This window comes from Primulina huaijiensis, chromosome 4 (genome assembly GCF_012295235.1).
Source record: "Primulina huaijiensis isolate GDHJ02 chromosome 4, ASM1229523v2, whole genome shotgun sequence".
Taxonomy (NCBI): Eukaryota; Viridiplantae; Streptophyta; class Magnoliopsida; order Lamiales; family Gesneriaceae; genus Primulina; species Primulina huaijiensis.
The window spans coordinates 700,365-713,928 of record NC_133309.1 but is presented as its reverse complement, the minus strand read 5'-3'; the positions used below and the strand labels follow the sequence as shown (position 1 = coordinate 713,928).

At 37.7% G+C, this 13,564-nt stretch overlaps 1 protein-coding gene and 1 pseudogene across 1 annotated transcript; one reads left to right on the top strand and one right to left on the bottom strand.

Moving 5' to 3' along the window:
• Positions 1–203: 203 nt before the first annotated feature.
• On the bottom strand, positions 204–4,605 carry LOC140975882 (uncharacterized; annotated as a pseudogene).
• Positions 4,606–9,963: 5,358 nt separating this feature from the next.
• Positions 9,964–11,615, top strand: LOC140975852 (uncharacterized). The gene is made up of 3 exons (XM_073439781.1): positions 9,964–10,464; positions 10,509–11,193; positions 11,287–11,615. Exons 1-3 carry the CDS (start codon positions 9,964–9,966, stop codon positions 11,613–11,615), a joined length of 1,515 nt encoding a protein of 504 aa, XP_073295882.1.
• Positions 11,616–13,564: the final 1,949 nt, after the last annotated feature.

The following is a 13,564-nucleotide window of genomic DNA, read 5'->3' as shown; positions in this document are numbered from 1 at the left end:
TTTTATCATCCAAACCAAACGTAGCCTTAGAGTCTATCAATTATTAAGAAATAATGGGAAAAAAATCATAAACTCAAGTTAGTGTCAACTGTTGGCATGAACAGAAGCAGTGTGCAAAGGCATACATTGTAAGATAAAGGAACAAAAATATCAAAATTTATTTATATAACACTATTGAATTTGCTCTATTCGTTGAATTTGCTTTATTCAGACAAATAAGCTTTCTGAATATCATTCAAGTCTCTAACAACATCAGCTATCGTCATTCGATCTTTGGGCAATTCCATTGAACGTGCTACTCCGATTTCAAGAACACAACACACACAATTCCTTATTTTACTATTACCTCTATCTTCATGAGGAATGGTTTGATCAATAATGTTCATCTTTTGGTTCTGCAAAGCATGGCTCACTAAATGGTGGAGGCTCTGCTGACCGCTAAGTTCTGAGTCGTCTGTTGGTCTGATGTTTGTGAACATCTCCAACACAAGAATACCGAAACTGTACAAGTCTCCTTGTGTTGTCATGTTGTTGCTCATCCCATACTCTTCGAATATAACGAAAGGTTCAGTTTGTATTTTACATAATTAGATTTCGACATGGCGTATTTGTAGGAGCTAGCCATGGGAATGGAATGTCGGATTTGTGTTTAACTCATTGTGGGATTTGAAAAATGAAAACTTTCATACCTGGAGGAATGTAACCAATGGTGCCCTTGATTGCTATTGAGCTGCTGCTTCCATCGTATGCTGGACATATGCTCGAGACGACTTTTGCCAATCCAAAGTCACCCACATGAGCAGTCATGTTTTTATCCAATAGTATGTTGCTCGGCTTCAAATCGCCATGGATAATGATGGAATCGGTGCCATGATGTAAGTATTCAACTGCAGATGCAATGTCAATGGTAATACTCAGTTTTTGAGTTATGCTAAGATATCTGTTGCTTTCACTCTGCGGATGACCTGCTTCTTGTGCGTAATCGTTATGTAGCCATTTCTCCATGCTTCCGTTATCCATAAGTTCATAAACCAATGCCATAAAATCAATTCCTTGGAAGTCTATGCTTTCACATACACTCAATATTTTTAACAAGTTTCTATGTCTGATTGCTTTTAATATATTGCATTCCGTCGCAAAACTTTTAGCAGCTCCTCTAATTTTAAGATCTAGAACCTTCACTGCAATTGACAGTTGTTTGTCATCAAGAATTCCTCCGTAGACAGAACCAAATCGTCCTGACCCAAGCAAGTTGGCTTCAGAGAATCCATAGCTCTCAAGAGATCTGCATAAGACAGCCTTAAAAACATGTCTTCAAATGATGGCATCGAAGAATGAATCTTTCTTAGTATCCCTCTTCTATAAACGAATATGTACGTGCATGAAAAAGAAAAGCAAATGCCTCCAGCTCCCAAAACGGGGATCAATACTTTTAATAGATTTGAGGAATGTTTCTTCTTGGAATTTGTAGTAGATGCGCAAGCAGGAAGCTTTAAGAAAGCTAAACCTCCACACAAATACTCATTCTCTTCTACTGAAAATGCGATTTCATTTTGAAAAACTCCTCGTGTTGGCACTTCTCCTTGCAACCTATTGAATGACAGATTCAAACTGTTCAACTTCAATTCATTTGCTAGAAAACTTGGGATGGGCCCTGATAAATTATTCTGTGAAAGATCCAAGTCTTCCAAACCCTTTAAAGCATTAAATGCATCAGGTATTTGTCTTTCAAGAAAATTGTTTTCGAGGTGAAGTCGTCCCAGCGAAAGGCAACTGCCCAAAGTGCTTGGTATAACTCCTGATAATCTATTATAAGACAAATCCAGGTCTTCAAGATTATTTAGCGAACCTACTTCTAGAGGGATAGAACCCGTGAAGGCATTGTGGGCTGTGAAAAGAAATCGAAATCGATGAAAGACTAATAATATCTCGAGGTATTGAACCTGTAAGGTTGTTAACAGATAGGGCTAAGAATGTCAAGGCGGTGCAATTACTTAAACTTAGGGGAATTTTTCCAATCAAGTTGTTATAATCCAAAGCAACAGTGTTCAACAAGGTCAAGTTGCCAATAGAAGATGGTATCTCATTTGTCAACTGGTTGGCTTGCAGATCAATTACTTGGACTTTACTAAGCTTTCCGATGCCCATAGGAATATGACCTTCAAGAAAATTGCCTTCACAAGTGATTCGGGTCAGGCCAACGAGGTTTTGGATACCCGCAGGGATGTTCCCATGTATTCGATTTTCTCCTATATAAAGGGAGTTGAGCTGAGTTGAAAGATTCCCGATGGAGTCTGGCAGTGAACCACTCAAACGATTAGACATGATAGATATCATTAAAAGGTTGGTACAATTTGTCATAGATGAAATAAAGCTGATATCTCCCTCCAAACTGTTAGAATGAATGAGAAGTTATTGAAGATCAGACAAACTATGGAAATCTTTTAGCATTGGCCCTGTGAATTTGTTGGAATACAAATATATACTTTGAAGGAAGGAAGCATTTGAGAGTGAAGACGGAACAGGTCCATCAAAATAATTGAATGACAGATCGAAAATCGTCAGCTTCGGAAGTGTCAAGCCTACATCAGAAGGAATTTTTCCGTGGAGTTGATTGGATCCCATTGCAAAAACAGTGATACTAGAAATATTATACAGACCGGATGGGATTCCAGAGGTGAAGTTGTTATAACTTAAATCTATCAATCCTAAGCTCCGGAGTTGGGAAAGTGACTCTGGAATTTCTCCTCGCAAACCACATTGTGACAAAGAAAGTTGCACTAGACTAGTGAGATTTCCAAGAAAGGGAGGAATAGTTCCCGATAGATTGTTAATTGACAGGCCTGATGTGAGAACCCGAATTCCTAGCAGCTAGCATTTTTGCAGCAGCTAGCAATATTCAGTAGCAATGGAAAATTCCAGCAGGAGCTAATAATTCCAGCAGCAGTCAATAATTCAGAAGATGATATTTTCCAGCAGACAGATTTCCAGCAGAAGCTATTATTTCAGAAGCTGGTATTTTTCCAGCAGATTAGAATCCAGCAGACAGAATCCAGCAGCAGAAGAGCGAATTCCAGCAGACAGTTACTGATTCAGCTTAGACTTGTAACTGAAACATTAACACGGAATAAAGGCTGTTAATGGCAGATTATGGTCATTAATAAGGAGGCTAACAGTCAGATTTTAGCCTATAAATAACACTCTCAAGTCTCTGATTTGGTGTTACACAAATCTTGAGAGTATTACTTAAATTTTCGAGCTAAGAGAGTGCCTTGTTTGAGCTGTAAAATCCAGTAGCGAGAGCAACCAGATTTCCAGTAGACTTCAACCGAAACTCTAGCAAATTACTGTAAGTGGGCTTATATATAAGTAATTTGAAATCAGATTGATAATTCTGTTTTAACGCACAGTTTCTGTATGTTTAATTTCTTATATATGATTTTGAAGCACTGAAACTCCCTAGTGAACTAATGGTAGGAATATATATTCTGAACATTTCTGAATTCTGATTCTGATTCTGATTTTGTCCTCAACTCTTAGAGAAGAGAACATATAAGGGACTGATATCAGTTTAGCCATGAAATTCACTAACGTGCTCAGTGCTTGCTATTTCTGATTTCTGTTCTGAAACCTGTGATTTCTGATTCTGACTTCTGTTCTGAAATAAGAGTTTTCTATATGTTATTGTGTTACTGTTTCTGTAAAATGGGATTTCGAAAACTGAGAGTTATTCCCGCCCCTACTTACTGAGTGACAACCATATCACTCACCACCAAACCCATCTCAGATAAGAACGAGGAAGAAAAGTTAGAAGAAGAAGAGCAGATTAAATTTTGGGGCTGGTGATGAAGATCATTGTTCTCAGTTCTGATTTATATTTTATATTTCGCTGCATCTGTTCAGACATTGTATTTCTGGTTTTACATTTCCGATGTAAAACGTTATTAATTGAGTTGTATCAGACATTGAATATTCAGTATTATGAATAAAAGACTGGTTTCTGAATTCTGTACTTCTGAGGCTTGGTGTTTTCGAATGTAAATTTGAGAGCAACGCCGGTGTCAACCAAACCCCGTCTCGAGGCGTGACACCTAAAGCTTGAAATTTGGTCAAAGAACCAAGCTCTGGGATTACAGGCCCTGTGAGATAGTTGTTGATCAAATTCAGGTAAAAAAGATTTTTGCACTGGGATAAGTTTCTTGGTATCCCTCCAGTGAAAATATTCTGACTGAATTCGACCCACTCAAGCCGTCTCAGACGACCCAACTCTTCCGGGATTTCTCCAATAAAGTAGTTGCTCTGTAAATTGATACTTCTCAGAAAACAAAGATTACCTAAATGAGGTGAAAGGAGTCCGGAAAGGTTTTGGGAATTCAAGTCAATGGATTCGACTCGGTTTCCATGCCTCCTGCTGCACAAAATGCCTTCCCAGTTACAAAAATGCACACTGCCATTCCATGATCCTAGAGCTCCGCGCGGACCGCCATGGAAAATAGAAACGGCTTTCTTGAAAGCTAGCAACGCGTGAAAGTCAGTTTCATTGCTCAAACAAGTTGCCGGAGTAGTGGCAAAATACAAGAAGAAGAAGAAGAACAAAGATAACATCTTTCCCATTGTTAGTTATTTATCGTACCAACTTCATACGTTAGTTATATATATATACACAACTTGTTAGTTTCTTTCTTGGGGTTTAATGAATGCAATTTTGACTTGGATTTGTCCTAATATAATTATTACTGTTGACATACAAAAATCATAAAATATATAGATTGTGATATTTTTCGGTGTTACAGATGAAATACGTAAGATATGATAAAATAGAGATGAATAATATATTTTTTGGTATGCTTTAAACTTGCATGATTATTGTGTTTATTATTTTATAATATCTTAAGTTATCGTTTGGTATAATGGATGAGATGAACAAGAAATGAATAATAAATGTGATAATGGATAAAGTGGAGATGAATAATGTATAAAGATTAATAATATATTGTTTGATATGTTTTTAACTTGCATGATTATTATGTTTATTATTTTATAAAATCTCAAATGTCCTTACAAAATTTAAATCAATCATAATTGTCAAATAATATAATTGTAAAATTTCGTTAAAATCATATTTATCACATGTTCATCATGTGGTTGTGGAGAGATGTCTAATGAAACTCACATCTAGTGTCATCATGGGTCAATTGACGAAATTGAGATGACTTAAAAATGAGACAAACATGAGACGAATAAAAACTATATGGCTCATCTCACCTTCATCGAGAGTACCAACTAGTTCAAAAAATCCTTGCGAAATCTAAATCAACCATGATTGTCAAAGATAATAATTATAAATTTCACTTATATCATATTTATCATATGCTCATCATGTAGGAAATTTGGGATTTCTAATGCAACACACATCTAGTGTCATCCCTGTTACATGTGAGTTCAGGTTCATACATGGAAAACAAAAAACGGAGCATGTTTGAGGCGCGTTATCAGGACTGGGTTCGGAGAATTGTTTCAAATCTTCGCAATAGAGCGGGAAGTAATGATAATAAAAACTTTTCTTAACTCCTATCTTCGTCAGTGTTAAGTTTAAATCACCCTATGTTTTGGCAATGACACAAATAATATCGAGTTGTCTCAGGTCCAGTTGTCATTCTCATGTAATTACAAGATTCTAGATGCTGGATAAGTCAAGCCGTTCATATTATATAAGAAGATCAAGATGGATACAACAAACTCAAGTTGTTCAATGATTGTTAGATAAGTATCAAGCACAATATCTTACCAACTCTTGATTGACAAGAATGTTTTCTAAATGTCAAGAGTCAATCAATTTTTCACAAGCTAAAAGAACTGAATCCGTAAAAAGTAAAGAAGCATTTTATGCAGTATATGATGAAGAAATGTTGACAATACTAATATTTCAAGAGATAGTATAGATGATCGTTGAAAACGTTTCCGACGTTGGAAGACTTTTGGGTATAAATATGCAGATTCTGAACTTCAAAGATAATCAGTTACAACAAGACGAATACAAGATTCAAGCTTTCTCAATCTTCAAAATACAATACATCGATCACACTTATTGTTCGTATATCAAGCTGCTCGCCTATCACACACCTATTTTTCATATCAGATCACCAAAGATCAATTTGTGATACCCTACCAACTCTAGCCATTCAAAGCTAACTTGTTGGAAAATTTGTTGTTTCTGGTGAACCGAGAGTTCTCAAACAACCAGAATTTGTTGTGTTATCTGCAAACATCCATAAAATCTTGTTAATTTAAATTACACATTATCTTTATTTATCTAGCCACTTTCATTTATGAATTAATTGAATAAAATGGGGGCACAAAATTTGATATTGAGAAACGGATATATTTTCACATTTTAATAAATAATTTAGTACGAGTAAATGTAATTTTTTTGCTTTTCAAGTTTTAAAATGTAACGTTTATATATTTACACCATTATTATTTGATCATATGTACGTAGAGCATTATAATTACATGTGTGCGTAGACTTTTTGGTGCGATATAATATATAATTAATAATTAAATTATTGACAATAATTCATCCATTCAATAGATAATGTAGACCAAAACCAGATTTACTTTATTTCTTCTTAAAATTCAACCATTGGACATTTGAATTAATTAACTTTGAACAACCATTGTTCATTATTTACAAAAACAGTTGGTCAAACTTCTTACCATGTTTCACAAATCACAATTCAATAAATGGACATCTAAAATTTTTTAAGTTTCACGCATTCATTCACAATTGAACATGACAAGTATTTCAAATAATCACGGATTTTTTAATATGTTTCATAAAAAAAAAAAATCCTATTTTACGCTTTTTAATTGAAAAATCATTTTGTTTTCTATTTATTTAAATACTTGATAAGTGCAAGAGTTGTACTTAGTTTGTGAAGTCTCGACCCAAGAACCGTTCATAAATTTGAAACTTTGAACTCGATGTGTCGACTGATTTCTCACCTTTGTGAAGATCCTTCCATGGATTCAAGCTACTTAAATTTAACCCCCTGAGCTTGTAACAATCTTGTAATGCCTGACTAAGACCATTCAATAGGCTGTTAAGAGTTCTGCCAAAATACTTTGAAAAATCTAGCAACGATTCGATCCATTTCGGCAACAAAATTCTGCATATTTTCTAGCCGAATCTGTACCTTTTCGGCAACAAATTATTCTCAAATTCTATCACTTGTTGCACGTATTCGAAACAAGGTCCTTGTCCAAAAATCGAAGACCCTGTAACAGTCCATTTCCTAGCTATCTCATTCTCGTGAGCTTTACACTGCTGATTTCTGCCCATTTTTGAAGCAATCAATTGCCAGAAAATTTGTTGTCTATTTCAAAGACTTACAGCAGCCTAGTTTCTGATACGGTGTATTATAATAACTTGAATAGAAGATGGATGTTTATCATGGAGATCCGATGATCATGCACTGTGACAATGAAAGTGCAATCCATATAAAGGTTTGTACAGTTTTCTCACTTATACGAGTAATAATTAGGGCTGATTAGTATACTATGGATAAAGAAATGAATAGCTGAAGTTTATGCTTCAGTTATGATATTTTTTTATGCCTTGTTTCGAATTTAATTTGTCTCATGTCTTGATTCATGTTGCGACATGTTCTGCGAGATGTCACCTTTGAACTCATATTTTATGTATAATTCGATATTCTTATGTACCATTGGCCTCCACATGCTGAGTGTTTCCCAAACACACACCCCTTTAACTTCCCTTCACATAAAAGGGCGAAGATCAATTGGAAGAGGATAACAACACATGTTTTGGGGTTGGTGATCAAGTTCGAGACATGAAGTTTCAAACATCAATTTAAGTTTTATTTTACATTATTTTATCGCTTCTGTGAGAACCTGAATTTCCAGCAGCAGCAAACATTTTTCAGCAGCTAGCAATATTCCGTAGCAAAGGAAAATTCCAGCAGAAGATAACAATTCCAGCATCAGCTAATATTCCAGAAGCTGGTATTTTTCCAGCAGATAAAATCCAGCAGCAGAAGAACGAGATTCCAGCAGACAGTTACTAATTCAGCTCATGACTTGTAACTGAAGCATTTAACATGGAATAAAAGTTGTTAATGGCAGATTATGGTCATTAATTGGGAGACTAAAAACCAGTGGACCGAAAAACAGTAGCATCAAACCAGTAGTCTGGAACCAGAACCAGCAGATGGAAACCAATAGGTCTGAATGCAGAAGACTGGTCAATAAACCTGGAATGCAGTAGACTGGTTCTAACAGTGCTGGAAAAACCGCAAACTGATTGTAGCATCAGAATTGCAGTAGACAGTGAATTCCAGCAAGCGCATGCAGTAGACTTTGCAAATGGCATGGAAATTGAGGTGTTTTTCACGCAAACTTCAAATTGCCATAACTTTTGATCCAGAAAGAATTTTGACTATTAAAAGATACGATTGGAAAGCTCTCGATGAGAGAACCTAACCTAGCACCGCCGACGAATCCCAAAATCCTTCGTTTAGATAGTGATATCATCATTTCCGTAAAATTTTCCAATTTTTTGAAATTTTAAGAAATTTTCATTTCCAAACGGCTCAGAATTTTTGTACCAAATTTAGTACACTTCATGTTCTTGATGTGAAGGATTTTTTGTAAATTTTTCACGAGATTCTGAGACCGAAAAATTTTGAGCTATTTTCTTCCATTGAATGTTATAAGCTGTACTGATGCTGTTCATTCCAGTAATTGTCTATAGTTCGACTAGCACTCTTGAGATCATTTCTGAACCTTCAATCTCATTTTTTGGATGTAGGATATGGCTGACCAGAGTAGCTACATTAAGAGTTTAGAGAAGAAGCTAGAGAAACTAAAGGAACAAAACTACTGCCTAGAGTTGGACAAAGATGAATTAGAGCGTCGAGCAGAACACTTAAGAGGTGATGTTGAACGTTATGCTCATTATCTGCATGAGGCAGAAAAGAGGAATATGAGAACTCAAGAAGAGTTCGAAACCTCCCAAGAGACTGTTGCAGAGTTCATCGAGTTACGTGATACATTAGTTGAGAAGATCCAAATACTTAAGGATCAAAATCACCAACTCGTACATCAGCATAATCAGTATAGAGAACATACTGATGCTCAGATTCAAGAGCTATAGGACACTGTCGAAGTTCTTAGCGACCAGAATGCAGTTCTGCATGATCATATTGAACATCTGGAGGCAGTGATAGCTAACCATGAAGAAGATCCCGAAGAAGAAGAAGTAGAAGTTGAGGAGGATCCTATGGATTTGGGATTAGGAGAAGTGATAGATTAGACATTCTGTAGTAACTTTTTGTAATAGCACTTGTTCTATTTGCATTTTGTTAGCATTTTCAAAGGTTATTTGTAATTGCACTTTCTTGAGAAATCAATAAATTTTTTTTTTTATTTCTATCCATTGGTTTCATTTTTGAGCAATTACTCGATTATTGTGATTCCTTTGTTTAGTTCCTTTTTCTGCCAACAATCTTAGAACTTGCATACTTGTAGAAAATGGACGGAAGACCTGTGAGAAACAACCGCAACCCTCGTTATAATAACCGCAATAATAACCGCAACGATGAGGATGCACAACAACCACCACCAGCAGTTGGCCTCAGTCAGGCGGATCTGATGGCTATAGCCACGATTGTGGCAACCGCGTTACAAGGGTTTGTCAACCCTAACGCTAATCAGCCACCACCTCCACCTCAGAATGGGACTAAGCAGCACTATGAGTCCCTCCGCAGAGCAAGAGTCCCGAACTTCGATGGAAGCTCCGATCCTGAGGTCGGACAAAATTGGATAAAAGAGGTGGAGAATCATCTTCGACTACTTGAGGTTCCACAAGGGATCAAGGTAGATGTGATTACACCTTTTCTTGTGGATAAAGCAGCCAAATAGTGGAAAGGAGTCTCACCAGCTATGGTAAGGGCGGGACCTATCACTTGGCAAAGGTTCCGAGAGGCATTTCTGAAGCAGTACTTCCCAACAGCAGTTCGAGTGCAGAAGCTGTCAGAATTTGAAAGCTTGGTTCAAGAACCAAACATAACAGTGGTGGAGTATTCATCTAAGTTCCACTCATTGGGAACTTACTCTCCAACCATCATGGGAGACGAGGCCTTGAAGATGCATCGCTTCAAGAAAGGATTGAACAGCCGCATTCAATCTGCCCTTGCTGTTATCGAACCAAACAGTTTTGATGAATTGATGGGAGCTGCCATCAAGGCTGAAAACGACATTAAGAGGCGTGAAGTGAGAACAAACTCAAACGTCCTCAGTCAAGACAGTACCAACCGGGCCATCAATTCAAGAGGCCTAAGTTTTCAAACAACCAATTCACCAGTGCTCCAGTCAAAGGAACCACTTCTTCCTAATCAAGCAAAGAAGGAGTCAAGTGCCAAACTTGTGGATTTACTCACACTGGTGAATGTCGTAAGAATTCTGGAGCTTGTTTCCGTTGTGGAAAGATGGACCATCGCATTGCTCAATGCCCTCTTCCAGATCCAAAGAATAGTCCAGCAGGAGAAACAACTCCAAACAAGCCTAAGGAAAACAAGACAAATGCTCGAGTTTATGCCCTTACTCAAGAAGAGGCTGACAACTCAAATGATGTCGTAGCAGGTGCCATTGTAATCAATGATATATCTGCGTATGTGTTATTTGATTGTGGTGCTACACATTCATTCATGTCTAAAAGATTTGCCAAGAAGTTAGGAGCTAAGCCTGATAACTTAGAAGAACCATATAGAGTAGCAACTCCTGCTAATCGAATTTTAGAAACTCGCACTCTATATCGGGATGTTAGTGTAATCATAGAAAATCAGAGTTTCACGGCAAACCTAATCCAACTAAACATGGTGGAATTTGATGTAATTCTTGGAATGGATTGGTTAGCCAAGAATCATGCTTTAGTAGACTGTCATGGAAAGATGGTAGCCATCCAAGCCCCACACCAAGAGAAACTTTTATTTCATGGCAAGGCCAAAGAACGGAAGACCCTTCTTTCTGCTTCTCAAACTTGGAAAGCCATGAAAAGTGGAGAAGAAGTTTATCTAGCCATGTTGAGCGAGGTAAAAGAAGGAACCACACTGACACTAGAAGAGATTCCGATAGTACAAAAGTTTCCGGTTGTCTTTCCTGAAGAACTCCCTGGCACAATCCCCGACCATGAAGTGGAATTTGAGATTAATTTAGTGCCCAATGCTACACCAATCTCAAAAGCACCGTACCGAATGGCTCCAACAGAGTTGAAAGAACTCAAAGAGCAACTTCAAGAATTGTTGGATAAGAAGCAGATCCGACCCAGTGCATCTCCGTGGGGAGCCCCTCTACTATTTGTGAAAAAGAAAGACAGGAGTATGAGGTTATGCATCGACTATAGAGAGTTGAACAAGATTACAATTAAGAATAAATACCCTCTCCTGAGGATAGATGACCTTTTTGATCACTTGAAAGGAGCCAAGGTCTTTTCAAAACTCGACCTGGGGTCAGGATACCATAAACTGAAGTCAAAGTGGAAGATATCTCTAAAACAGCCTTCAGGACAAGATACGGCCATTACGAGTTTACAGTGATGCCGTTTGGTCTGACCAATGCTACAGCAATATTCATGGATCTCATGAACAGGGTGTTCAGACCGTTTCTTGACAAGTTTGTTGTGGTATTCATCGACGATATTCTGGTATATTCGTCAAGTGAGGAAGACCACAAAGAACATCTCCGTCTCACCCTCCAGACGCTGAGAGAAAAATAACTTTACGCCAAATTCAAGAAATGCGAATTTTGGCTAGAGAGCGTCACATTCTTGGGGCACATAATATCAGCAGCAGGAGTATCTGTAGATCCTAAAAAAGTAGAAGCAATCTCCGATTGGCCTAAACCAAAGACTGTGACAGAAATTCGAAGCTTCTTCGGATTAGCAGGCTATTACCGAAAGTTTGTTGAAGGATTCTCTTCAATAGTAATACCTCTCACCAAACTCACACAGAAGAACTCTAAATTTCAATGGAGTGGAGATTGTGAGAAGAGCTTCGAGACTTTGAAGAAGAAGCTTACCTCCACGCCAGTGTTGGTATTGCGAACTGAAGGCAAAGACTTCACCATCTACAGTGATGCATCTAAAGAAGGTTTAGGATGTGTACTCATGCAAGAGGGAAGGGTGATTGCATACGCGTCGAGACAGTTGAAGCCGTATGAACAGAATTACTCAACGCATGACCTCGAACTAGCTGCAGTGGTCTTCGCACTAAAAATTTGGAGGCATTATCTTTATGGAGCCAAGTGTGAGATTTTCACGGATCACCAAAGTCTTAAATATTTGTTCACTCAAAAAGAACTAAATATGAGACGAAGACGGTGGATTGAACTTTTGAAAGACTACGACTTAACGATAAGCTACCACCCAGGCAAAGCCAACAAGGTAACAGATGCTTTAAGTCGAAAGAATACGAGTAAGGTGATCCTGGCATCACTTTCAGCAAAACCATGCCTTCGAGAGACAATCAAGATAAGTCAAGATAGGGATTCTGCTTTCGTACAACTAAAAGAGCAAGCTAAAGAGGGAAAATCACCAGATTTCGAAACGGATAACAAAGAAATCTTGTGGATGAAAGGACGATTGTGCATACCAGACATCGATAACCTTCGACAAGAAGTAATGTCTGAAGTACAAAAGTCAAAATTTTCAGTCCATCCTAGCAGTACCAAGATGTACAGAGACTTGAAGAAAAATTTCTGGTGGAGTGGAATGAAAAAGGACGTGTCAATGTTTGTTTCTAAATGTCACGTGTGCCAACAAGTCAAAGCAGAACACCAGAGACCTGGTGGACTTCTTCAACCATTAGAAATCCCGGAATGGAAATGAGAACATATTTCCATGGATTTTGTAGTTAGTTTACCCAAGTCGAGACAAGGTCATGATGGAATATGGGTAATCGTAGATAGACTCACGAAATCTGCGCATTTCTTACCTGTCCGCATGAACTATAATTTGGACAAGCTAGCCACCTTGTACATGAATGAGATTGTACGATTACATAGAGTTCCAGCCAGCATACTATCAGATAGAGATCCTAGGTTTACATCTCGTTTTTGGAAGAGCTTTCAACAAGCCATGGGAACGAAGGTCACTCTTAGTACGGCCTATCATCCTCAGACCGATGGCCAAACAGAGAGGACAATCCAAACTTTAGAAGATATGCTGAGAGCATGTGCTCTGGACTTCAGTGGTAATTGGAGCGAATATCTTCCCTTAATCGAGTTCGCGTACAATAATAGTTACCACAACAGTATTGGAATGGCACCATACGAAGCTCTGTATGGGCGAAAGTGTCGATCACCACTATATTGGGATGAATTCGGGGAAAAAGCCATCATTGGACCCGAACTAATCCAATAAACAATGGATAAAGTTGCTATAATCAAGGAAAGATTAAAAAATGCACAAGATCGACAGAAAAGCTGGGCTGACCTAAAAAGAAGACCCGTGGAATTTGAAGTCGGAGAAAGAGCATATGTGAAAGTG

What these genes read in the sequence shown, in the direction of transcription:
- LOC140975852 (XM_073439781.1), top strand. Translation starts at nt 9,964, where the DNA reads ATGGTAAGGGCGGGACCTATCACTTGGCAAAGGTTCCGAGAGGCATTT. An exon ending in TTGTGGATTTACTCACACTG is followed by an intron (nt 10,465 to 10,508) that starts GTGAATGTCGTA and finishes CGTTGTGGAAAG; the next exon opens with ATGGACCATCGCATTGCTCA. An exon ending in CTTTCCTGAAGAACTCCCTG is followed by an intron (nt 11,194 to 11,286) that starts GCACAATCCCCG and finishes TGGCTCCAACAG; the next exon opens with AGTTGAAAGAACTCAAAGAG.